We start from the raw sequence: 24818 nt of genomic DNA, 5'->3' as shown, positions 1-24818 counted from the left end.
GAGGCCAAGCCTGAGTCTGATGGGTCGCCGCCGCCGCAGGAGCAAGGCGACTGAATAGATCTTTTATTGTGCGGCTCCTCCCTCACACAGCCTCCTGGGCCCTGCGGTACTCATAGACGCTGCCGCGCTCAGAGAATGCTGGGAGCTGCGGGGGCGACCCCGGAGGTGGGGCAGGGTCCTCGGGGTCCCCGTAGCCCCCGCCACCGGGTGTGTGGAGGCAGAACACGTCCTGTAGAGCAGAGGGGCCGGTTCAGCGCAGGCAGGGTCCCCGCCTACCTCCCCGTTCAGCCCCACCCCCGCAGCAGCGCTCCCGGGTGTCAGCCTAGCCCTAGAGCCCGGTTTGCGCCCCGTTTCCTTCAGGAGCCGAATTAAACCGGGTTTCTGATTATTTCCGCAACTCTGCTTAGCTTCTGTGGGATGATATCCGCTAGGCGGGGGGTGGAGATGGGACGGGACAGAGGGACAATCCTTACCCCAGGGTACACGGGCACCGACGTCTTCCCGCCCAGGTTCACCTTCCGACCATCCTTGCGGATCAGCAGGTTTAGGCCACGGGCACCGGGCTCACCCCCTGCAGTAAGAGGCGAGGAAGGGAGACGTGGGGTGGGGGGGCTTGGTTAGGAGATAGGGGGAGACCCAGTGGGAGGGAGGAGGGAGGGGGCCAGTGGAAGGCAAACATGCCAGGCAAGGTCAGGGGTGAGAGACTGGGCTGGGGGAGGGGAGGCGTTCACCTTGGAGGCCATAAGGCCGGAAGGCGCGGCGCTCGGTTAGTACGGACAGCAACGCCTCTTCGCGAAACAGCAGCTCCCGGACGACCCCATCGCCGCCCCGAAAGCGGCCGCGGCCCCCAGACCCCAGCCGCAGCTCGAAGCGACGCAGGATGACCGGGTATCTGCACAGGCCAGTTAGGTCAGCATGGCCGCTCCGGCCCCATATCCCCGGCCGGCCCGCTGCTCTTACCTGCTCTCCAGGATCTCCGGATCGGTGATGCGCGTATTGGTCATGTGGCTATGCACGCCGCTGCGCCCGTGCCAGCCAGGGCCCGCGCCCGCGCCGCCCGCCACGGTCTCGTAGTAACCCATGTGGGCGTTGCCCAGGGTCACGTTGTTCATACAACCCTGGCGGGGGGACATGTGGTTGCTGTGGCCGGGAGGGCATCCGCGCCCTGAGCGCCCCCAGCCTGCCGCCTTTCCCCCTGTCCCACCCAGCACACCTGAGCTGGCGCCCACCCGCCCCGCCTGCCGCACCTGGGACGCGGCGCAAGCCCCGAAGGCCCCCAGAATGACATCAACCACGCGCTGCGACGTCAGCACGTTGCCGCCCACCACAGCCGCCTCCGGGGAGGGGTCCAGGATGGAGCCTCGAGGAATCACGACGCTAACGGGCGCCAGACAGCCCTGTGCGGGAAAGGCCAGCTCTCAGGGGCAGTGGGGAGAGAGACGGACCCCTAACACCAACACCTCTAGGGTCATCAGTCTGTTCGTTATTGGGCTGTGGGCTGGACTTTGCCTCAGGCTCTTTCAAGTGGACCCAGGGGGGCTCGGGGTCCACCTGCTGACTTCGCACCTGGTTGAGTGGAATGTCGCGGCCCACCAGACAGCGCAGGCAGTAGATGAGAGCAGACAGCGTGATGGCCCGCGGTGCGTTGAGGTTGCCAAACACTTCCGGCCCGGTACCGCTGAAGTCAAACACCGCGCTGCCCTGCCCACCCGGAGGGGAGGGGCGAGACCATCAGCAGTAAGATGGGCGCTACGCCCCACCCCGCCCCGCCCTGCCCCGCCCCAGTTCCCAGCAGCCAGACCTGGTTCAGGTTGATATGCACCCGGAGTCGGATGGGGGAACCGTCATCCATGTGGTCCTCTGCAGACACTTCCAGAGGCTGGCCCCGGGCCTGCCGGGAGGTCCCAAAGGCCCGAAGCATGTCCCGCACAGCCAGCTCTGCATTTGCCTGGCAGGGAGTATGCACAGAGGCAGCCGTGCCACCGCAGGGGGGCCAGGTGCCCCCTCCCCTCCCTGTCCAGCGGCCTGGGGGCTGGGACAGAGCGACTCCCAATCCCTTGTCCCCTGGCCCACCTGAATATGGCCCATGTAGGCCTGCACCACATCCAGCCCGTACTGCCCGATCAGCTCTCCCACCAGCTGGATGCCCTTCTGGTTGGCTGCCACCTGGGCGCGAAGATCTGAAAGGTTGTCGTGCAGGTTCCGCGTCCCACTGCAGCCAGGAATCTTGCCTGGGGCCCTCAGGGCCTCTGTTACCGCTGGATGGACGGAGTCACCGCTAAGCCACCCTCCAGGCCTGCGAGGTGGGGCGGGGGCTGCCTGGTGCACTGCTCCGTACCTCTGGCACCTCTGCTGGGCACTGTGGGCCCCCCATATTAGCCCTTCACTTGTTCCCCATAACCTTGCTGCCTCATCCAGTGCCTCCCAAAGCCACAGCTTCCTCCCATCTGCTGAACCTTCTCCTGCCCCCTGCCCTCACCCCACACTGATCAAGGAAGCAACCAGACATAAGGTCATTCTATTTGAGTCCTCGGCAGCCTATGGCTCCGCTATGCCATGCTCCACCCTGCCCATGTCACCTCCTCTCACCCTGGGATGCCCTCCTGGGCTCTCAGACCCCTAGAGCCTCACACCTGCTCTGTATTTTCTGCTGCTCTGTTCCGCCTTCTCTGTGGCTGCCTGGTGCCCACTGAAAGCCAAAGCCACCATCCTTCCGCTGTCCACACTTGCCTGTTCCCCCACTCCCAAATCTCATCAAATACCAACCCTGGCCTCTAGAAACAGCTGTCCCCACCCCACCCTCACTGCTCCGCTTAGGGCTCTGCATCACCCAGAGGAACTGCAGCTGTCCCACCCGGGCCCCCTGCCCAGGGTCCTGGCCACCCTTGGACCCCCATCCACTCTGCGTTTAGGCAGGAGGGCTGTCACAGTGGAAGGCTGACCAGCGTGTACCCGGCTGAAGCCCTCCACAGCCACCCTGCTGCCCCAGCACCCAAATGACTCAGATCAAGCTTGGGGAGAGCTTTCTAAGAGCCTGCAGCCCCTTGCCCCTGGCCCTGCTCTGTCTCTGCAGTCCCAGACCCAGTGCAAACCCGGTGCTGATTGTAAACACCTTGAAAGAGTCTCCCCCCACCATTCCTGCACCCAGTGCCTTTGGTATCCTGGCCAATTCCCCACCCACAGAACAACTGAGACCTTCGGGGACTCAGGCAGAACTCATTGCAACTCCTCTAGTCATCTCTGAGCAATGCCACTGCCTGGCTCCTCCAGCCTCACAGCCGGCCTGGCCTATGGGCTAGGTCCCAGTGTCCCAGTGTCTATAGGCAGCAGCCATGGGTGCAGCCCACTGAATGCCCACCCCCTCCCCCAGCCCCAGGCCCACTCCCACTCACCCTCCTCCTGGAAGACGCCTCCTTGGACAAGTTTGAAGGACAGAAAGACAGCGCCCTCCTGCTGCAGTGAGGTGGAGTGAGGGGGCATGGAGCCTGGTGTGATGCCCCCAATGTCTGCGTGGTGGCCACGGCTGGCCACGTAGAACACAGGTCGAGTCTGACCCGGCCAAAACACCTAGGAGTAGAGAGCAAGAGTCCCTTGCTCAGTGTCACACCCCAGTCAGCTGCATGGCCTCCCTGCCCCCTCCCAGGGTGCCCATGTAGCGCCTCTCACTGGCGTGATGACAGTCAGGTCTGGCAAATGGCTGCCCCCAGCGCTGGGGTGGTTGCTCAGCAGCACGTCGCCGGGGTGGAGGTCAGTCCCCAGGTGCTGGATCTGAAGCCAGGAAACCGGTTGGGCGCGGGGTAGCGATGAGGGTTGGGCGGATAAGAAGGGCAAGAAGAGGGGCCCTCCGAACCTGGAACTGCACGGTCTCCTGCATGGCACCCAGGTGCACAGGGATGTGGGGGGCGTTGGAGACCAGCCCCCCATCGGGCCCAAAGAGGGCACAGGAGAAGTCCAGGCGCTCCTTGATGTTCGTGGAGATGGCCGTGCGCTGCAGGATGCGGCCCATCTGCTCTGGAGGCACAGAGGAGCCAACGGGCACCGCTAGTCCCACCGCACCCACAGCTCGACCCCGGGTGTGGAGAGGGAAGACCCGTGGTCTTCAGGGCCTCCTAAGTCCCAGAGCTGAAACCCAGAGGGGGTGGTGCCCCACCTGGACACCACGTCTCACCTGTGTGAGGGGCACCCTGACCCCCCCACACACACACTGCTGCCTGGAGCACCAGCAAGAACCTGGGGGCCCACGTCAGCCCTCCTCCCTCCCAGATACAGTTAAGAGCCTGGTGCCCCCAGCCTGTCCCCGGCTTGGACAGGTTCCCTGTGCTGAGCCTGTTTCCTAGACACAGACGGAAGGTGCTCTTAGATCACAGGGCTGCTGGCAGGGGAAGGTGAAGCTCTGCCCAAGACCTGCTGGTGCTGGAGGGCTGTGCCATCCCAGAGCCAGAGCCACACTGTCCACCCTGTCGCCAGCCAAGATGACACTTCTGCCCCTCTCCCTGGGTGACACTTTCTGCACCTGCCTCTTCCCCGTCGGCAGACAGACCCCACACTGGACACCACAGGGAGCAGGGCCCAGGAAGACAGTGGCACCACTCACCGGCAATGCTCATGAAGCGGTGTGAGAAGATGGACAGGTGGATGGGGTCCAGCTGGGCGCCCACCGTGTTGGTAGGGGACTCGGCCCCTACCATGATGCGGATGTCCCCGGCCTCAGTCACCTCTGCCTGGCAGCCTGGCTCGACCAGGATGGTGCTGGGGGCAGGGGTGCAGAGGAGCTAGATGAGGCCAGGCCAGATCCCCCCTCCCACCCGGGAACTCCCCATGCCCAAGCTGGGGCACATCCCAGCCCTGATGGGACCCCAGGGTCCCTCAGACTCCCTCATTCCCAAGCTGGGGCACATCCCAGCCCTGATGGGACCCCAGGGTCCCTCAGATTCCCTCATTCCCAAGCTGGGGCACATCCCAGCCCTGATGGGACCCCAGGGTCCCTCAGACATCCTGCCCTGATGGGACCCCAGGGTCCCTCAGACTCCTGCCGCCTTAAACCAGAGCACCCCCTGCCAGGGCCCCACAACGCACTCAGGCCCCTGCAGCTGCGGCCCCACCCTGGGCAAGCCGCAGCCTACCTGTTGCTGTCGATGATGAGGCAAGGGCCCTGAAGCTTGTGCCCACAGCCCAGCTCTCCCAGCAGGTACACAGGGGTCTCCTGGTAACCCCCCTCAAAGTAGCACTGGGTCACCTGAGGAGGTGCGAGGCGAGTGACATTCCTTGGCTCAGCACCCTCCCCCGGTCTCCCCACCCACACCTGCCCCTAGGACCCTGAGGGTGTAGGCGGGAATGCACAGGGGGGGCCACCAACCTTGTCTACCCGGGGAGGCCCGGTCTGGGCTTTGGGAAAGTCCTCGAGGCGAAGGCCGCTGCGCCCGGTGCCCCTCACCCGCACATCATCCACCACCACGGGCCGTTCGGGGATGACGAAGCCAAACTCTCTCATGTACCTGCCCACACAGCCCCAGGGAGCTGTCATGTGGCACGGTGACCAGGCCAACAGGCTACCGACCAGGGCTCCCAGGACACCGGCTTGCATACCTCTCCGTGAAGGCTGCCCCGAAGTCGCCAGCACGGGGTGAGCGGGCAGAGGCTGGGTGCTGGTGGGCGGACACCATCAGGGCGCAATCTGTGCCCTGGTAACGCAGGTGCAGGAAGCTCTCCGTGCTGGTCTGGGACCTGCAGCAGTGACCAGATGGGACACTCACACAGGGCACCTGTGAGGACACCTGTCTCCTGCCTCCTCTAGCCTCAGAGGCCATCCCTTGCTGAGCACTGCCCAAAGGGAGCCCTGGCACCATCTGGGATGTCCGGTGGGGAACCCACCTAGGAGGTGCCTGGGATTGCTGCCAGCCCTCTGCCCAGCCCGGCCCAGCCCTAGGACCCAACCTGGGGAAGCCCTGGGCCCGCAGGGCATCCACACACTGCTCTTCCAGCCGGCTCAGCCTCTGGTCCAGCTGCACAAAGGTCTCGGGCGTGTAGGGAAGGGAGCAGGGTTCCTGCGCCTCGTGGACCACGTCTGCCAGAGCCAGCCCCAGTGCTGAGAGCAGCCCGCTGTGCCTGCAGAGACGGGGCCACGCAGCAATGAGCGGGGCCTCCCAAAGGCGGCCCCCGCCCTAGGTCGCATGCCTCCGGCCCAGACACACCTGTGAATGTGCACAGTGTCCATGCCCAGGGCCCGGGCGATGGCACAAGCATGCTGCCCACCAGCTCCCCCGAAGCAAGCCAGCACGTGTGCCGAGGGGTCGTGACCTCGTGCCTGGGGAGCCAGAAGGGGTTCATGGCTTCCTGTCCAGTCCCCACCCCTTGACCCCCTGTGGGAGGGGGGTTGCCCGAGTGGGAGGAGTGGGGTGTGGGGCAGGGCTGGGAGGCAAATGCAAAGGCGGGCATACCTGCGTCAGGGCACGAATGGGCCGGCACATGGCCTCGTTGGCCACACGCACGAACCCCATGGCCACCTCTTCCAGGCTCAGTGGAGCGGTGGGGCAAGGCCCGTTGGTCAGGAAGCTGTTGATGTCAGTGGCCACAGCCTCCAGGGCTTTTCGGGAAGCCTCAGGGGACAGTGGCTGGTCCTCTCCCGGCCCAAAAATGCAGGGGAAGGAGGCAGGCAGCAGGCGACCCAAGACCAGATTAGCATCCGTCACTGTCACTGGGCCCCCTGGGAGGTACGCACAGCGTGGGGTTGGCGGCTGGATTTGGGGACCACAAGTGGGCAGCAGCAGGGGGGCATGGCTGAAGAGGTGTGGGGGCCTGGGCAGCCCCGGAGGGTCCTGCAGGTGGATCCCAAGTCTTACCTTTACGGTAGCAGGCAGGGCCAGGGTGGGCTCCTGCAGACTCCGGCCCCACCACGAACAGGCCGGACCTTGGAGAAAGAACGACTGGAATGGGAGGCAGGTTGGGAGGCAGGGCAGGGAGGGAGTCCCAGCCACGGTGGGGGAGCTGACCTGAAGAAGAGGCGGGAGCCCCCACCAGCTGCTACTGTGTTGATGTCCAGCTGGGGGGCCTGGAGAGTGACCCCTGCCGTGTTGGCCTCAAAGACATGCTCAAACTCCCCGGCATAGCGGCTGACGTCGGTCGACGTGCCTGGCAGGGGATCAGTGGTGAGGACGCCCGGCATCACTGCCCAGCCTGGCTGCCCGAACCTTCCCTGGTCTCCAGCCTGTTGGCTCTCATACCTCCCATGTCAAATCCAATGACAGGCTGGCCGCCCTCTGCCCGGTAGGTGGTGGCAGAGTAACCGACCACACCCCCGGCAGGGCCGGACAGCACAGCCCGAGAGCCGCTGAAAGAGTCCATGGGTGCCAGGCCGCCATCGGAGCGCATGAAGAGCACCTGCACATCCTGTGGGCAGGCAGGTGGGTAGCGAGGGGCGGGCATGCGTGCGTCGGGGGGTGGCGAGGGGCGGGCACGCGTGCGTCGGGGGGTAGCGAGGGGCGGGCACGCGTGCGTCGGGGGGTGGCGAGGGGCGGGCACGCGTGCGTCGGGGGGTAGCGAGGCGCGGGCATGCGTGCGTCGGGGGGTAGCGAGGGGCGGGCATGCGTGCGTTGGGGGGTGGCGAGGGGCAGACACGCGTGCGTCGGGGGGTAGCGAGGGGCGGGCATGCGTGCGTCGGGGGTGGCGAGGGGCAGACACGCGTGTGTCGGGGGGTAGCGAGGGGCGGGCACGCGTGCGTCGGGGGGTGGTGAGGGGCGGGCACGCGTGCGTCGGGGGGTGGCCAAGGCGAGCCGACGAGGGCCTCACCTTGAGCTGGCCCTGGAAGCCCTGGCGGAAGCCTTGCACGTAACGCTGGATGGCAGGTGTGAGGTACGCATCGGCGCAGGCCGTGTGCCCCCGCGGCACGATGCGCACCATGGGCATGGCCTCCGAGGACAGAGACACCTGCGTGAAGCCCAGCTCCCGGGCCAGCGCGCCCACCTGATGCTCGTGCTGGGCCCACCTGTGACAGGGACCCCGAGTGTTGGACCTCCCACGATCGCTCCCCCAACCGTCGCCCCTCTCAGTCCCGGCCCTCACCCCCACCCCGGCCTCTTGACCGGGAGGCTCTCTTCCCCCAGCCCCTACCCCACCATCCTCCACGCACGTGTAGGAGTGCATGAGCACCACGGCCAGGCTCCGGATGCCTCGGGACAGGAGGCCCTCCAGCTTCCCACGCAGGGCCCCCAGGTCCACAGGCTGCTGTACTTCCAGCAGGTCCCCTGTGCGGCCTGTGAGGAAGCCATCACCGCCCCATCAAAGACCCATGAGATCATGCTGCCCCCAAATCCCAACACCCAAGGCACTAACCTTGGTATTTTTTAAAGATTTTTTTTATTGATCGATTTTTATAAAAGATGCAGGGGGGGGGGGCGGTGGAGTGAAAAGTATCAACTCGCCCTGGCCTGTTGGCTCAGTGGTAGAGCATCGGCCTGGCATATGGAAGTCCCGGGTTTGATTCCCGGTCAGGGCACACAGGAGGGGCGCCCATCTGCTTCTCCACCCTTCCCCCTCTCCTTCCTCTCTGTTTCTCTCTTCCCCTCCCGCAGCCAAGGCTCCACTGGAGCAAAGTTGGCCCCGGGGGCTGAGGATGGCTCTGTGGCCTCTGCCTCAGGCGCTAGGATGGCTCTGATTGCGGCAGAGCAACGCCCCAGATGGGCAGAGCATCGCCCCCTGCTGGGCATGCCGGGTGGATCCCGGTTGGGCGCATGCGGAAGTCTGTTTCTCTGCCTCCCCACTTCTCACTTCAGAAAAATAAAAAAATAGAAATAAATAAAATGAAATAAAAATATCAACTCATAGTTGTTTCTCCCTAGTTTTTCATTGATGTGCTTGTTGTAGGTGCCTTACCAGGCAAGCCCAGGGTTTTGAACCGGCGACCTCAGCATTCCAGGTCATGGTGTTATCCACTGCACCACCCCAGGTCAGGCACAGAGACACTCACCTTTGACTGGTGTCCCAGCACCTGGCTCTCCACGATACAACACCACACGCTCCTCTACTTCCAGCACCTCTTCATACAGCACCTCGGACATGGGCACAGCCTGGGGGCGGGCAGAGGCTCAGAGGAGGCCCAACCCCGAGGGTCCTTGCTGGGATCCTGCATGAGTGGGCAGTGCAGGCAAGGGAATGTGTCCCAACAGGCCAGTGGACAGGCCCAGGAAACAGAAGGGGCAGCCCCAGCATGGCCCACCCAGGGAGGGGGTGGCTCTTTGTCCCCAGGCATCTGAGTGTGGCCAACTGCCCTGCCCCACCAACAGCAGCTCCTTCCCCCAGCAGTGGGGAAGGGGGTAGAGTGGACTCCCACCCGTCACTCTAAACAGTCTGACTTGGGTGACCTCACACCGGGGGTTCAGGACAAAGGTCTGGTGGCAGTCAGGAACAGCACAATATGTGTCCACTCAATGCTGGGTGGACGCAGCATTCTGCAATGAGCGCTCAGAACCTCCTCTCTGCCTGTCATTTAGTGGCCTTGGGCTGGCACTAACTCTTCCAAGGATGTCCCACTCCAAGGGGACCCAGCCGCCCACTGGCATGGGTGAGCTCACCAGGTCAAAGAGGTTCTCACGGGCCTGGGTGCCCACATGCAGCAGGTCTCGGAACCCACGCGTCACCAGCAGTGCCACCCGCTCCCCCCGCCTCTCCAGCAGGGCATTGGTGGCCACAGTGGTGCCCATCCGGATGCTCGCAATGCGGCTGGTGTCCAGTGGCCGGTCCCTTGGCAACAGCATGCCCCCCTCCTGGGAACCACGTGGTCAGTGTCAGGCCTCTGGCCCTGTGGTCCCTCCCCACCCCACCACTCTGCCCTGGCCACCTGCTCCAGAATGCGACGAATGCCCTCGGTGGGGGCGTCCGCATAGTTGGCGGGGTCCTCAGAGAGCAGCTTCAAGACCCTCACGTGCCCCCCTGGGCATTGGGCAAAGACGTCTGTGAAGGTGCCTCCACGGTCGATGGCAAAATGAAAGCGCCCCTCGGGGCTGCCCATGATGACGGGGCTGGACTCCTGCAGGGACTCTTGGTGCTGTAGTCCTGGGAGAATTGAACAGAGAGCAGCCGGGGTTTGGCAGGGAGGAGGGTTTGTCCACAGGTGGAAAGCCCTGGACAGAGCAAGGGTGGGGATTCCGGTCCTGGAGGGGCACTAGGAGGAGCCAGAGCTGCAGGAGCAGCTCCGAGGGAAGCCTGAGGCAGGGCCAGGGCTGGGCAGGTGGGGGTGCCAGGCCTAATGCCCCCCCCATTACCTCGATGCTCCCGTTGGGGCCAAAACACAGAGCCTGGAGCAAGCCTTTCAGAGGGGAGGCGCAGTCGGGATCCCCAAACCCGGGGACGTCTGTCTGGGTTCTTTCACCACGAGGAGGCGCGGGGTTAAGGGCAGGGGAGGGGAGGGGAGGGGAGGGGAGGAGAGGGGAGGGGAGGGGAGGAGGAGAGGGGAGGGGAGGGGAGGAGGAGAGGGGAGGGGAGGGGAGGAGGAGAGGGGAGGGGAGGGGAGGGGGAGAGGGGACGGGTGGAGAGGGTCCCCCCCACCCCCTGCTTCCCAAACACTCGACCTTTGGGCCGAGGCCTGCGGGTCACGACACGGGGCGGAGCACGCGCAGGCAGGGAGGAGCGGAGTACGCGGTGGGGGCCAGGGCGCGGAGGGAGGACGAAGACGTCCCGGTACCGGGGGGCCCCACCTGGCCGAGTGGCTCTGCGTCGCTCGCGGTTTGTTCCGTTCGGGCTGCTCGCCCTGCCCGAACCCGCCCCGGCCCGGCCTGTCCCGGAAGCGAGCCCGCCTCCTGCAAGACCTGTCCCGGTGCTCCCGGCGCTCCCGGGCCTTGCATTGCGTCAGGTTGGGCTTGCTGGGAGCTGCCTCCGCCCTCCGCCGCGAACCACCCAAGGACAGCCGGCTGGGGCCCTTCCAGGCCAATCCCGGACGGGGCAGCACGGTGCCCGTGCGTCCCCTCCCCCCGTGGCCCGGCTCCAGACACCTTGGCTGCCAGGCCCTGCGCCTCCTGGGCACCCATTCTTGATTCTTGTCTCCCCTCCACTCTGTACCGGCCAAAGGCGCCCCCTCCCCTTCCCCCGCCAAGCGGTGCCGGTTCTGTGAAGCCTAGGGTCACCTCCCACCTGCCTGTTCTGGGGCAGCTGCCCATTTGCATTGTTCTGGCCAAATCTTATGGGCCACCCTGGAGTCCCTCTTCCTTGCACCCTATCCTAACCTGCCAAAAGTCCTGTTGTTACTTCACCCTTCAAAATCTATAGCCAGAGCCTACCACTAGCCTGTCACTTCTCACCAGGAAAGGGACTGTCTACCCCACCCCATCCCCCATGGGTCAAGGAGCCCAGGCTGAGGGGACCACAGAGCCTAAGCTTCAGGTGCCTTCCTGGTCCTTGTCTACCCTCCACTGCACCAGCACTGGCCTCAGCACACCCCGCTCACTGCCACCTCAAGGCCTTTGCACTGACTGTTCATCTGGAAAGCTCTCCGCCTCGGGCCTCAAGTCTCCCACACTTGGGTCCAGCTCTGCTCCAATGTCACTGTCTCAATGACGTCACCTTCTGCTGGCTGCACCTACTAAAAGAGCCCCCACTTCTGCCCAGCCCCTCGTGTTGTTCGGTATCCACGGGAGCAGGCGGTTCCCCTCCTGTCTCACTCTTGGCACAACCGGAGTGAGTGAAGCTTCGCCAGCCCCGGGTAGAGCCCTGGCCGTCCCCACACCACCACTCACCTCTCTCAGCATCTTTGAACTTGATGGTCCTGTGCCGGGGCAGCCGCGGGCTGGAGACCACATGGGCCAGGAGCCCCGAGCTGCTGAAGCCCAGGGAGCTGCCCCGGTTCCTGAGCACGTGCTTCAACTCCTGGTTCTCCTGGATCAGCTGCACCAGCCGCCGCAGCTCTTCGTTCTCCTGGGCCAGCCGCTGGATCTCTTGCCGCAGACCCTCATAGCTGCTGAGGAGGGACATGCCCAGCAGCGGGGGTCCGGGGAACAGCAGCTGTCTGCAGCAGCAGCAGCAGCAGCCGGCTAGCCAGGGACAGTAGACCCCGCCATTGTGAGGTCAGCACTGCCCCTGCCCCCTGTGCCTGTGCCTCGGCCACATTCCGGGGCTTCAGAGCCAGGGCCCACCTGGAGCCAGGCATAGGGGACCTCTGACCTCTGGCTTTTCCCCCATCCCCACCCAGAGCCAAATGACTAGCAGAATCCAAAGCTTCCCCAGGCCTTAGAATCCCTGGAGGAAGACCACTGTTGGAGGACAGAGGCTTCAGCCCAGCCCAGCCCAGCGTGGGTATGTTGCAGGGAGGGGGAGGTCAAGATGGAAGCATCCCTACCTGCCCACTGGGCACTGCTACAGCCTTTCCACCCACCAATGCCAGGTTATGGGGCTGGGTGACCGGGCATGGTCCCCGAGGCCGTCACGGCCAGCACAGCCCCTCCAGGGTCTAGAGCAGCGGTTTTCAACCTTTTTCATCTCATGGCATACATAAACTAATGACTAAAATTCTTTTTATTATTAGTTTGGTTCTTTTTTTTTTTTGTATTTTTCTGAAGTTGGGAACGGGGAGGCAGTCAGACAGACTCCCGCATGCGCCCGACCGGGATCCACCCGGCACGCCCACCAAGGGGCGATGCTCTGCCCATCTGGGGCATTGCTCTGCCTCAACCAGAGCCATTCTAGCGCTTGAGGCAGAGGCCACGGAGCCACCCCCAGCGTCCAGGCCAATTTTGCTCCAACGGAGCCTTGGCTGCGGGAGGGGGAGAGACAGAGAGGAAGGAGAGGGGGAGAGGTGGAGAAACAGATGGGTGCTTCTCCTGTGTGCCCTGGCCGGGAATCAAACCCGGGACTCCTGCATGCCAGGCTGACGCTCTACCACTGAGCCAACCAGCCAGGGCTGAACAATGTTTTATTTTTTTAAAATGACCGGATTCCCTCTGTTACATCCGTCTAAGACTCACTCTTGACGCTTGTCTCGGTCACATGATACATTTATCCGTCCCACCCTAAAGGCCGATCTGTGAAAATATTTTCTGACATTAAACCGGTCTGTGGCCCGAAAAAGGTTGGGGACCACTGCTCTACGGTATACTGGAATAGAATTGATTGGAAATTAAGGTGAAATAAGGACAGTCCAAGATAAACAAAGACGGAGGATTTGTTGCTAGCAGATCTACTTTACAAGAATTACTAAAGAGGCCCTGGCCGGTTGGCTCAGTGGTAGAGCCCAGCGTCTGGATGTCCTGGGTTTGATTCCCAAACAGGACATACAGGAGAAGTGTCCATCTGCCTCTCCACCCTTTCCCCTCTCCTTTCTCTCTGTCTCTCTCTTCCCCTCATGCAGCCAAGGCTCCACTGGAGTGAGTTGGTCCGGCCGCTGAGGGTGGCACCGTGGCCTCTGCCTCAGGTGCTAGAATGGCTCCGGTTGCAATGGAACAACACCCCAGATGGGCAGAGCATCGCCCCCTGGTGGGCATGCCAGGTGGACCCCGATCCAACACATACAGGAGTCTAGTATTTATTTATTTTTTTAAATAAATAAATAATGTATACTAAAGAAATTTCTTTAGTCAATCAAGTCCAACTTCTCAATGCAGCTACACTGTGTCCAGACGTCTGACCTATTGTGCTGTAACTTAACAAATGGATGTAGTTTCCAGCCACTGCATGGTGGCCACTCATTACACAGCGGTAGAAAACAGCACAGCCTTCTGGATAAAGGAAGCTCAGGACCTGACCGTAAAGACAGCAGTCTGACGAGCACTGTCCTGTGGCCGAGTCGGTGTCGAAACCTGAGCTGGGACCTTCAGGGGCTACTCTCCAATCTTGTCCTCCCAAACTCCCATGAGCCCTCATTCCTGGAAGCAGTCCCTTCACAGCTGCCAGAGGAGGCTGGCAGTGGCCTCACCTGAGATGTAGACAACCACCCAAAGATGAATGTGCTGCCTTCCCCTCAAAAGGGGTGGTCCATTTCTCATCCTGTACCATCTGAACTGGCCGTGTGCCTTATTTCTGACAAGAGTAATGTGGTGGCCTGACCTTGGATGGCACAGTGGATAAGCATCAACCTGGAACACTGAGGTTGCTGGTTCAAAACCCTAGGCTTGCCTGGTCAAGGCACATATAGAGTTGATGCTTCCTGCTCCTCTCCCCTTCTCTCTCTCTCACTCTCTTTTCTCTTTAAATTGAATAAATAAAAAGAGAATTGTGGTGGACGTGACAGTGTGCCTGTGCCAAACCTTGACCGTGAGAGGCCTGGCAAGGGCAGGACTTCCAAGAGGAGTGTCAGGCCCTCTCACTGTATATTAAACCAAGGACATACAGAATTTATTCAAGGAGGTCTACTAAGTCTTGGTAAAAAAAAAAAAAAAAAAAAAAAAAAAAAAAGGGCAGGAATCTGTGACATTTGACCCAGAACTTGCTTCCTCCCACTCCCTAGATCCACGTCATAAGATCTCTACTCCAAGAGAATGAAGCTGAGAAAATGGGACTCCCAGGTGCAGGGCAGAGGTTCCACTGGGAAGAAGAACAAGCTGAGAAGATGAGGCCTACCCCCCCCCAATACCCACCTGCAGATCAGGCTTCCACCCCACACCCAGCTCCCCCAGCCCCTGCCCAGGGTGAGAGGTAGAATGGAAGGCCAGCAGCTCTCCAGCAAGGTTGAGAAGGTTGACTTTCCTTGGAGGCTGGGCTGAGTGTTGTATTGGCGAAGACAATAGAGATCTTAGTGGTGAGAAGTTATGAAATCACCAATAAGGAAATTACCACAAACGTGAAGGCTTAAAACAACAGACATTTGTTCTCTTTCAGTTCTGGAAGCCAGAGTTCAAGCTGCATCTTAGGGATTAAAATATAGGTGTCAGCAGGAATGGTTCCTTCTGGAGGTTCCAGATGATTCATTCCTTGCCTTGTCCAGCATCCAGTGTTCCTTGGTTTGTGGCTGCATCATCACTCCAATCTGTGCCTCTATGGTCACCTCACCTTACCCTGTGAACAAATGTTTCTTTGCTTCTACCTTAAAAGGATACTCATGGTTACATTTGGAGCCTACCTGGATAATCTAGGGCATTCTCCCCATCTCAAGATCTTTAACATTATCATATCTGCAAAATTCCTTTACCATAAAAAGTACATTCACAGCCTTCGAGGATTAGAACACGATGTCTTTGTGCGTGTGTGTGTGTGTGTGTGTGTGTGTGTAGGGTATTCTTCAGCCTATTACAATGATTGACAAGGGACAGACTTAAAATCTTTCCGTAACCACACACGGATCCATCAGCAAGGATGGTGTCTCACTGGGTGGGAAAGCTTAAACACAATCTTTGCCGAAACGGGAACTGGACCCGAAACAATGCTGACTGAAATACGACTTCCAGGAAGCCAGGATTGAACATAAGAACTGGGGTTGGGGAGGCTGAGTAGTGACATTAAAAGATGTACACTGAGGCCCTGGCTGGTTGGCTCAGCGGTAGAGCGTCGGCCTAGCGTGCGGAGGACCCGGGTTCAATTCCCGGCCAGGGCACATAGGAGAAGCGCCCATTTGCTTCTCCACCCCTCCGCCGTGCTTTCCTCTCTGTCTCTCTCTTCCCCTCCCGCAGCCAAGGCTCCATTGGAGCAAAGATGGCCCGGGCGCTGGGGATGGCTCTGTGGCCTCTGCCTCAGGCGCTAGAGTGGCTCTGGTCGCAGCATGGCAACGCCCAGGATGGGCAGAGCATCGCCCCCTGGTGGGCAGAGCATCGCCCCTGGTGGGCGTGCCGGGTGGATCCCGGTCGGGCGCATGCGGGAGTCTGTCTGACTGTCTCTCCCTGTTTCCAGCTTCAGAAAAATGCAAAAAAAAAAAAAAAAAGATGTACACTGAGGGGTAACTGACTTAATAGCACTGGCCCAAACAAACCAGTAGGCTGGTAAACTAACAAAACGGCAGCATCAACACACCCAAGGAGAGACTGGCTAATCATAATCCAGACCTCCTGGAACAGATCACCTAAAATGTCCAGTTCTCAAAAAAAATTTAAAGAGTGGTGCAGTGAGTAGAGCATCAGCCTGGGATGCTGAGGACCCAGGTTTGAGATCCCAAGGTTGCCGGCTTGAGCACAGGCTCACCAGCTTGAACATGAGGTTGCTAGCTTGAGCATGGGATCGTAGACATCACCTCATGGTCACTAACTTGAGCCCAAAGGTCACTGGCTTGAAGCCCAAGGTTGCTGGCTTGAGCAAAGGGTCATTGGCTTGGCGGGAGCCCCTGGGTCAATGCACATATGAGAAAGCAATCAATGAACAACTAAGGTGCTGTAACTATAAGTTGATGCTTCTCATCTCTTTTCCTGTCTCTCGCCAAAAAAAAAAAAAAAAAAAAAGGAAAGAAAGAATAAAACAGGTTAGTGTGGTATGTGCACAGGAGAAGTTGGCAATAGTAACTGCCTTTGAAGAGGACCAGATTTAGGACTCAGACACACACCTGTGGCCCAATATATCCTGGTACATCTACCCCACAGGTTTCATGCAGCCAACAAAATAGTTCCCCAGAATTATTTAGATGGATTTCATAGGGTATTTTACTTTTGAGTGAAAAAACAAAAAGTGTATGAAATTGATCCCATTAAAAGAAAATAACCTTAAAAGCATTGTTCCAAAACAACAAGGTTGTGGGTGTGATACCTGGTCAGGGCACACATGGGAAGCAACCAAAGAATGCACAACTAAGTAAAACAACAAATGAATGCTTCCCTTCCCTCTCCCCTCTCTCTTCCTTCCTCTCTCTGTCTCAGTCAAGAAGTTAAAACAAACAAACAAAACCCCTGGCAGGATCGCTCATTTGGTTGGAGCATCACCCCAGAGCATGGGCATGGAGGTTGCAGAGGCTGCCAGTCCGATTCCCCGGTTAGAGCACAACTGTTCCTACTGTTCCTGTCTCTCTCTCTCTCCCTCTCCTTCCCTCTCTCTCTCTCCCCCCTCTGCCTCACTATAAAACAAAGAAAAAACAAACATAAGAATGTGTAATACAAAATCATGTGTTTTTTCTTATAGTGTATTTTTTAGTATATTTTGACTTTTGAGAAAAGATAGAGGAAGAGGAAAAAAAACCATTGTTGTTCCGTTTATTTATGCGTTCATTGGTTGATTCTTGTATGTGCCCTGATTGGGGGTGGAACTGGCAACCTTGGTGAATGGGGAGGACGCTCCAACCAACTGAGCAAACCGGCCAAGGTCATGTGTCTATTTTCAAGTGAACAAATCTATACACTAAATGGTAAGGAAAGAGAAAGTGTGTCTCAGCTTGGGCCAGTGGGAATATTTACACCTGCGAACCTCCAAGGGGCCTTTCAAATCTAAAGAGAAACAAAGACGAGCCTGCCGGCCACGGGAAATATCCTTCCTCCCCGGCCCGGCCCAGCACGGCCCAGGTTCCCCGGGACCGGAAGTGGGGCAAGTGGCGCCGGGGAAAGCCGTAGTTCTCCAAACCGGAAGTGTGGAATCGGACCGCCGGAAGCCGTAGACACCCCCCGCCCCCAGAGGTCGGAAGTGGAGCGTTTAGTGCTGCCGGGACCGGAAGCCGGTCTGGCGGCCGGGCGGTATGGCGGGATTAGAGCTCCTGTCGGACCAGGGCTACCGGGTGGACGGGCGGCGCGCCGGAGAGCTGCGCAAGATCCAGGCGCGGATGGGCGTGTTCGCGCAGGCCGACGGCTCGGCTTACATTGAACAGGGCAACACCAAGGCGCTGGCGGTGGTCTACGGGCCGCACGAGGCGAGTGGGCTGGCGCGAGCCGGAGGACCTGCGGGCGTGGGCGGTGGCCGCCAAGAGTGAACAGAAGCTCCGGAGGCGGCGGCCCGCGAGCGCCTGGGTGGACGCAGCACGTCTTCGGGGCCGCGGCTCAATCGGAGAAAAAGCCCAAGTCTTTCCACTATATGATGCATGCACGGCGGTCCCTTTGTCTTTTTCATCTGCCTCTGCCCTCCGCGCCCCCCACTCCTCTCTGCTCCTACTCAAAACTCCGGGCGCGCTCTCTCTCCCTTCTTCACCTCTCCACTCCAACTTTACCATCTGGATGGCACTTCCCCAGACCAACTTATCCGCGTAGCAAGTCCCGCCCCCTACAACCACACGCTTCCCTGCCTTTCGGCACCTGTCATCTCAGACACCGCTTTAACTTCTCTTTCTCATTCTTTGTCTCCCCACGAATAAAAGCTTCCTGAGCACAGGAACTTGAAATAAAACTCCCTTGTCTTATTGCCAGTCTCCAGCTCTGAAACAGCCCCTGCCAGCACAGGCATTGACAACATGTTTGCTCAGCGCATGAGTCCTTCTTTTCTGGGGGAGGGAACTAAATGGGGAAGGCCAGCGGGAGTAGAAACAAGCATCGCACCTTTGCAGAGCAGAAAGGCTACCACTGGTGGGGAGATGGAGAATAATTCCAAATGAAATTGAGGGATTTCTAAGGAGGCACGGCCTCGGGGCTTTAGAGACTGGGAAAAGTTTTAGTGTTTTATCTGATGGGACGCCTTTGGAGGTTCGTGGCCTTGTAGAGGAGACAGAATTAGACTTGATACTTGTAAACAGACTGGCTTTGGCTACAAGTGGAAAATGGGTTGGGACGGGATGAGGCAATGATGAAAACAGGAAGGTCTGTTAAGAGAGAAACCCCAGAGGTGACGGTGGCTTAGAGATTGTTCAAGTGGCCCTCCTTCAGGCTGTTTTTGAGGTAAAGTCCTTGCACTTGATGAGATGTTGGAGGAAGAGGAAGGAGAGAAGCGAAAGTTTGGGGCTAGAGCTGAGAGGAGTGAGCCTGGCTCATGTGTCTTTTCTTCTGTAGATTCGGGGCTCCCGGGCAAGAGCCCTACCAGATAGGGCCCTGGTAAACTGTCAGTACAGTTCTGCGACCTTCAGCACAGGTGAGCGCAAGCGGCGACCACATGGGGACCGGAAGTCCTGTGAGATGGGTCTGCAGCTGCGTCAGACCTTCGAGGCAGCCATCCTCACGCAGCTGCACCCTCGCTCCCAGATTGACATCTATGTACAGGTAAGCAGGGAGCAGCCCTCGACCTGGGGAGAGGAGAGAGAGAGATGTGAGGGAGGGTGAAGGTGGGCAGCCTAACGGACTGATGCCAGTGGGGTGTTCCCGCAGGTGCTGCAGGCAGATGGTGGGACCTATGCAGCTTGTGTGAATGCAGCAACGCTGGCAGTGCTGGATGCGGGGATACCAATGCGGGACTTTGTGTGCGCCTGCTCAGCTGGCTTTGTGGATGGCACAGCCCTGGCAGACCTCAGCCATGTAGAGGAAGCAGCTGGTGGTCCCCAGCTGGCCCTGGCCCTGCTGCCAGCCTCAGGCCAGATTGCATTGCTTGAAATGGATGCCAGGCTGCATGAAGACCACCTGGAACGGGTGTTAGAGGCTGCTGCCCGGGCTGCCCGAGATGTTCATACCCTGCTGGACCGTGTGGTCCGCCAGCATGTACGTGAGGCCTCTATCTTGCTGGGGGACTGAGCATCCTGCCACCCATGCCCAGAATAAAACCCTTACAAAGTCCACTGCATTTTGATCTCCTCACAATAATTCATGCTCTCAGAGCTTGGCCTGGTGCTGGCTTGTGAGGGTGACTAGGGACCTTCCCCCAGACATGAACTATATACCTCTTGCAGCCTCAGGATTCAAATCCTGAAGAAGAAGGTAGGAAGAATGTGTCCCTGGGTGGAGAGAGCAGTTTGTGCCCAAAAGGGTTCCAGGCAGAAGAGCAGTTGAGGTGTGGCCTAGCAGACTGAAGCAGTCCGTTAGACTATGGAGTCTGTTATGCTCACCCCAGCACATGCAGGCACCTGAGCACAAGGGCTGAGAGAGAACTGTTGGCTATGGGGACTCCCCATGGAGATGTAGGGGTCCCACATCCAAGGGATTATGGCTTGGACTAAGTTTCCCCTCCTCACCACTGCTCTTGGGCAGACTTCCCTTTCCTCACCCTCCTGCTCTCAGACCTGCCTGAACCCTGATCACAACAAGTCCCTGCAGTCCACGCCCAGAGGCTGCTTCTCCCCTACAATCAACGACATTTGCGGGCCTGGACAGAAGTGCTCCTCAGCTCCTCGGAAGTCCGTTTTGGCTAATAGTACCATCTGCACCTTCCTCCCGGTGCTCAGCTGACCATGATGACCTCAGTGCTGGACTCACGCTGCGATTCCACCCAGGCACCCACTGCCATTTTTGGAGACCGACATCTATAGGGATAAGTCTGCCATGGTGGCCTCTCGGTCCACACAAGCCTTTTCACCCACTCCACCAGCACTGGGACCTGTCATTTCCAGCAACACCTTCAAAAACTCCTCCAGGCATCCACGCTATGAGTGCCGCCGCCGGTTTACCGCGCACCTGCCTCATGTCTCACCCTTCTTTGACTCTCCTAAGAACTTTTCAGCTGGAGGTTTCTCGTTTCCTGACCCATCCCAGCGGCGGACGCCGCGGCCGGTTATCCTCACTGCTCTTCAGTGCCCAACGCTGCAGGCCCGGGAACCCCGCCCTCGGTCTTGCTCCCGCCGGGGCATGCGCGGCGGCCGGGAGGGTGGCGGTGGGTTGGTACTGCGCGTGCGCAACGACGCGAGGCCCGCCGGGACCGGAAGTGGAGCGGGCCGGAGTCCCGCGTGTGACAGGAGGGGCGCGCCCGGCCGGGGGCCGTAGCTGGCAGCGGGAGCGCGGTCCCGGGGCCGCCCCGCCCAGCCATGGGCCTCCTGTCGGACCCGGCGCGCCGGCGCGCGCTTGTCCGCCTCATTCTGCACCTGAACGCGCCGCTCTGGTGAGGGAGGGGGCGGGGCCCGTCCCCTCCGCCTGTCGGCATCACTCGAGGGTTTAGGCCCGGGGCTCAGCTCTCCGGTCCGGAGCCCCTGGAGCCGGGGCTCTGCGCACAGATCCCGCAGACGTCCCTCCTTTCGATCCCTGGTGCGGAAGTTAGGCCGGGGTCCCGGGACCGCTGATGCTCCGTTGTCCTCTCCGTCCCCTCTCCCCGCAGCGTGCTGAGCTATGTGGCCGGCATCACCTGGTTCCTGGCGCTGGCTTTCCCGCCGCTGACCCAGCGCACTTACATGTCGGAGAACGCCATGGGGTCCACCATGGTGGAGGAGCAGTTTGCGGGCGGAGACAGGGCGCGGGGCTTTGCGCGGGACTTCGCTGCCCACCAGAGGAAGTCTGGGTGAGTGGTAGAGCCGTGGGCGTGGGGCACGCCGGTGGTCAAGGCCAAGGGAGGTCTACTGAGAGACTGTTTGGTGTCTCTAGGGCTTTGCCAGTGGCCTGGCTGGAGCGGACGATGCGGTCGGTGGGGCTGGAGGTCTACACTCAGAGTTTCTCCCGGAAATTGCCCTTTCCAGATGAGATCCATGAGCGCTATGTATTATTGGAAGGGGGGGTGGTGATGACTGGGACCAAGGAGCACCTTGAGGCGTGGCTTTGGGCCAGAGAAATCCCGGGGGGAGGGTATTCTGTGGCTGCAGCTGTCTAAGGGTGGGGTTGTGCTGAGGCTTCCCCGTGAATACTGCATGCAGATGGTGTCAGGCACCAACGTGTACGGCATCCTGCGGGCCCCTCGTGCTGCCAGTACTGAGTCTCTGGTGTTCACCGTACCGAGTGGCCCTAACTCGACCAACAGCCAGGCCGTGGGGCTGCTGCTAGCACTGGCTGCCCACTTTCGGGGTGAGTCTCGAGCCGTTCCTGGGAGGGTTTGGCCCCTGCCTCAGATCCTGTTGACCTTGCTTCTGGCTCCCAGGTCAGATTTACTGGGCCAAAGACATCATCTTCCTGGTGACAGAACACGACCTTCTGGGCACTGAGGCGTGGCTTGAAGCCTACCACGATGTCAATGTCACAGGTGGGTGCTCTTGCCCTGGCCTGGCCCCTCTCTCAGGCTGTTGTCCTTGCCAGCCCCCCCAATGGCAGCTTGCTCACCTGCCCCTACAGGCATGCAGTCATCCCCTCTGCAGGGCCGGGCTGGGGCCATCCAGGCGGCTGTAGCTCTGGAGCTGAACAGCGATGTGGTCACTAGCCTTGATGTGGCTGTAGAGGGCCTCAATGGACAGTTGCCCAACCTTGACCTGCTCAACCTCTTCCAGACCTTCTGCCAGAAAGGGGGGCTGCTGTGTACGCTGCAGGGCAAGGTAGGACTACATGCCTGGGGGGAGGGATGCAGGGCCGGTGGAGGGGGTGTCGTTATCTGACCCTGTCTCCAAACCCGCAAAGCTGCAGCCCCAGGACTGGACGTCAATAGAGGGGCCACTACAGGGTCTGCAGACACTGCTGCTCATGGTTCTGCAGCAAGCCTCCGGCCGTCCGCATGGTCCCCACGGCCTCTTCCTGCGTTACCGCGTGGAGGCCCTAACCCTACGTGGCATCAATAGTTTCCGCCAATATAAGTATGACCTGGTGGCCGTGGGCAAGTAAGTGGCTCTGGTCCCGGCCTTTCCATGCTCGGAGCAGGGTGGGGGTTCCTGGGCCCTGGCCAGCCGCCTCTGCCCCTGGCCGCAGGGCCCTGGAGGGGATGTTCCGCAAGCTCAACCACCTGCTGGAGCGCCTGCACCAGTCCTTCTTCTTCTACCTGCTCCCTGCCCTCTCCCACTTCGTCTCCATCGGCCTCTACATGCCCGCTGCCGGCTTCCTGCTCCTGGTTCTTGCTCTCAAGATATCCTCTGCACCCCACTGCCCACTTGCAGCCAGCCTCAGGCCGCCTCCACCCCAGGCTGGGGAGAGCCCCTCCCCCATCCTCGGGGTGGGGAAGTAGGGGTGAGCCCTGGGTCCCCTACCTGGCAGGTCCCGTCATACTTCCTGTCAGGGTCCTTGACTCAGCCATGCTCTGGAACTGTGGATGCAGCTGCAGGAGGCCAGAGTGGGCCCCGAGGCGGCGGGGGCGGCCTCCAGACCCGGTCCTCCCCTCCCCGCAGCACAGGTGATAGCCCCCTTACTTTTGCCTTTGGGGTGGGTTTTCAGGGTCCCGGGAAGTGGTTACTATTGCCACTCAATCTCAACTGGCAGGGTGGTCATGAGAGTCCAGGGACTCTCTTCAGCTGCCTATGTGCCCTACAGGGTGTGGCACTGGCTTCCCTTGTGGCGCCCTTGCTCATCTCACAGGCCATGGGCCTGGCCCTCTACATTCTCCCAGTGCTGGGCCAGCATGTGGCCGCCCAGCACTTCCCCGTGGCCGAGGCTGAGGCGGTGGTGCTGACGCTGTTGGCCATCTATGCAGCTGGCCTGGCCCTTCCACACAACACCCACCGGTGAGTGTACCCACTTGGTGGGTGGGTACAGGCAGAGGGCACCCTGGACGTGCAGGCAGCTGTATCGGAACCCCTTGCCTTGCAGTGTGGTGAGCACACAGGCCCCAGACAGAGGCTGGATGGCACTGAAGCTGGTAGCCCTGATCTACCTGGCACTACAGCTGGCCTGCATTGCCCTCACCAATTTCTCACTGGGCTTCCTGCTGGCTGCCACCATGGTGCCCGCTGCTGTGCTCACGGAGCCCTATGGGCCCTGGTATGTGCTGGTCAGCCCACCCCACCACCCCCAGAACCTATGCTCCTCGCCACAAACTGCCCTTACACAGTACCCCTCCACCCCAACTGGGTGCCTGTGCCCCCAACTCAGAGCCCACCCTGACTGTTCCTCCACACAGGCCACTCTATGCGGCCCTGCTGGTACTGACCAGCCCAGCAGCAACGCTCCTGGGCAGCCTGTTTGTGTGGCGGGAGCTCCAGGAGGCACCCCTGTCGCTGGCTGAAGGCTGGCAGCTCTTCCTGGCGGCACTGGCGCAGGGCGTGCTGGAGCACCACACCTACGGGGCCCTGCTCTTCCCGCTGCTGGCTCTGGGCCTCTACCCTTGCTGGCTGCTGTTCTGGAATGTGCTTTTCTGGAAGTGATGTCTGCTTGCCCAGTGGCATGAAGACTTCAGTGGGAGCTCCGCAAACACCCCCCATTCCCTTCCTAGGAAATAAACAGGTGTCTTGTTTATGCTGCCCTTGGGTTCCTGGCCTGCAGTCTGCCGTCCATGTTGGCTCCAGGGCCCGTGTGGGGAAAGCTTTGGGCTTGGCATTTCCTGCAAAGTTCCTTCCTACAGTGTACCACCCTGGTCCACTTACTAGATGGCATCTCTGCCAGCCCCGGAGGTCTCTGCACATCACAGTCCACTGCTGTGGGAGACATGGGGCTGGGTGAGAGAAAATGGGAGGCAAGGTTTGTGGGTTTGATGAGCTGAGGCAACCGGAGACCTTGCCATGCCATTGTCGCCAGTGCTGGGGCTGAAGGGGCAGAGGAGGGTGGGGAGTGGGGGCCCAACCAAGGCCAGGACTGACGTGGGCTCAGTTTGGAGCAGAGAGGAGCGCCTGGCACAGCTTCCTCAGAGGTGAACCGGGCCAGGCACCCCCAATGGGCGGGGTAGAGGAGCCCAACCAGCACTGCCCAGAAGCACACAGTCCACAGGATCACAGTCCCCTGGAGCAGGGCACTGGTGGGCCAGCACAGAGAGAAGTGCTGATTGCTCTGAGACCGCTGAAAGGAGCTGGGACGTTCAGTGTCCACTCTGAAAGGGAGAAAAGCAAAGGGTGGTCCTTTGGTGATCGATGCCAGGGACACATCAGGCTAGAATGTCCCCACCGGGTAATGAAGCCAATACAGGCCTCATGTTGGAGGCAGAGCTGTGTTCCCTGGAGGATCAACTCCCCACTAGTGTCCCATCCGTACTGCTTGTGGCCTGGGAAGTCCTGAACCAAGGAGGGAAACCCCAGCCCCTGACCCCTACATGGGCCTACCCCTGTGGTGGGGCTTCTCTTCTTGTCTTCCTATGGGAGGTTCCTCCTGATACCCGAGGGT

General features: G+C 60.3%; 3 protein-coding genes across 5 annotated transcripts; 2 read left to right on the top strand and 1 right to left on the bottom strand.

Moving 5' to 3' along the window:
* Nucleotides 1-10: 10 nt before the first annotated feature.
* On the bottom strand, nucleotides 11-10838 carry OPLAH (5-oxoprolinase, ATP-hydrolysing). 3 transcript variants are annotated; one of them, XM_066265447.1, is made up of 28 exons: nucleotides 10563-10579; nucleotides 10257-10300; nucleotides 9833-10047; nucleotides 9567-9758; nucleotides 8963-9062; nucleotides 8126-8249; nucleotides 7786-7981; nucleotides 7221-7386; nucleotides 6990-7128; nucleotides 6840-6907; nucleotides 6438-6703; nucleotides 6192-6304; nucleotides 5935-6105; nucleotides 5587-5724; nucleotides 5357-5495; nucleotides 5124-5236; nucleotides 4595-4749; nucleotides 3851-4011; nucleotides 3667-3768; nucleotides 3393-3567; nucleotides 2074-2258; nucleotides 1802-1948; nucleotides 1567-1701; nucleotides 1248-1397; nucleotides 961-1118; nucleotides 732-892; nucleotides 474-571; nucleotides 11-229 (listed from the first exon to the last, which is right to left on the bottom strand). In XM_066265447.1, the coding sequence occupies exons 3-28, from the start codon at nucleotides 10001-10003 to the stop codon at nucleotides 83-85; spliced, it is 3870 nt and encodes a 1289-aa protein (XP_066121544.1). In that variant the 5' UTR covers nucleotides 10004-10047; nucleotides 10257-10300; nucleotides 10563-10579; the 3' UTR covers nucleotides 11-82. The 3 variants fall into 3 exon arrangements, with proteins under 3 accessions (XP_066121544.1, XP_066121543.1, XP_066121545.1); XM_066265446.1 differs by lacking the exons at nucleotides 10257-10300; nucleotides 10563-10579 and adding an exon at nucleotides 10689-10838; XM_066265448.1 differs by lacking the exon at nucleotides 10257-10300 and having other exon boundaries at nucleotides 10563-10689.
* Nucleotides 10839-17507: 6669 nt separating this feature from the next.
* Nucleotides 17508-19511, top strand: EXOSC4 (exosome component 4). The gene is made up of 3 exons (XM_066265443.1): nucleotides 17508-17731; nucleotides 18798-19004; nucleotides 19110-19511. Exons 1-3 carry the CDS (start codon nucleotides 17561-17563, stop codon nucleotides 19467-19469), a joined length of 738 nt encoding a protein of 245 aa, XP_066121540.1. The 5' UTR covers nucleotides 17508-17560; the 3' UTR covers nucleotides 19470-19511.
* Nucleotides 19512-20631: 1120 nt separating this feature from the next.
* Nucleotides 20632-23965, top strand: GPAA1 (glycosylphosphatidylinositol anchor attachment 1). Its single transcript, XM_066265445.1, has 12 exons — nucleotides 20632-20766; nucleotides 20980-21159; nucleotides 21243-21354; nucleotides 21509-21656; nucleotides 21730-21831; nucleotides 21921-22117; nucleotides 22200-22396; nucleotides 22485-22638; nucleotides 22807-22902; nucleotides 23040-23230; nucleotides 23316-23486; nucleotides 23626-23965. Exons 1-12 carry the CDS (start codon nucleotides 20693-20695, stop codon nucleotides 23867-23869), a joined length of 1866 nt encoding a protein of 621 aa, XP_066121542.1. The 5' UTR covers nucleotides 20632-20692; the 3' UTR covers nucleotides 23870-23965.
* Nucleotides 23966-24818: the final 853 nt, after the last annotated feature.

This window comes from Saccopteryx bilineata, chromosome 3 (assembly GCF_036850765.1).
Source record: "Saccopteryx bilineata isolate mSacBil1 chromosome 3, mSacBil1_pri_phased_curated, whole genome shotgun sequence".
NCBI classification, from domain to species: Eukaryota; Metazoa; Chordata; class Mammalia; order Chiroptera; family Emballonuridae; genus Saccopteryx; species Saccopteryx bilineata.
The sequence above is the reverse complement of the archived record's forward strand: the minus strand, read 5'-3'. Positions and strand labels throughout refer to the sequence as shown.

Coding starts and splice junctions, on each gene's coding strand:
- EXOSC4 (XM_066265443.1), top strand. CDS start 17,561: ATGGCGGGATTAGAGCTCCTGTCGGACCAGGGCTACCGGGTGGACGGG. Junction 17,732..18,797: donor TGGTCTACGGGCCGCACGAG/GCGAGTGGGCTG, acceptor TTTCTTCTGTAG/ATTCGGGGCTCCCGGGCAAG. Junction 19,005..19,109: donor AGATTGACATCTATGTACAG/GTAAGCAGGGAG, acceptor GTGTTCCCGCAG/GTGCTGCAGGCAGATGGTGG.
- GPAA1 (XM_066265445.1), top strand. CDS start 20,693: ATGGGCCTCCTGTCGGACCCGGCGCGCCGGCGCGCGCTTGTCCGCCTC. Junction 21,160..21,242: donor GCCCACCAGAGGAAGTCTGG/GTGAGTGGTAGA, acceptor TGGTGTCTCTAG/GGCTTTGCCAGTGGCCTGGC. Junction 22,118..22,199: donor TGTGTACGCTGCAGGGCAAG/GTAGGACTACAT, acceptor AAACCCGCAAAG/CTGCAGCCCCAGGACTGGAC.
- OPLAH (XM_066265446.1), bottom strand. CDS start 10,003: ATGGGCAGCCCCGAGGGGCGCTTTCATTTTGCCATCGACCGTGGAGGC. Junction 893..960: donor CCGGAGATCCTGGAGAGCAG/GTAAGAGCAGCG, acceptor TGGCCTGTGCAG/ATACCCGGTCATCCTGCGTC. Junction 230..473: donor CGGTGCCCGTGTACCCTGGG/GTAAGGATTGTC, acceptor TCTGCTCTACAG/GACGTGTTCTGCCTCCACAC.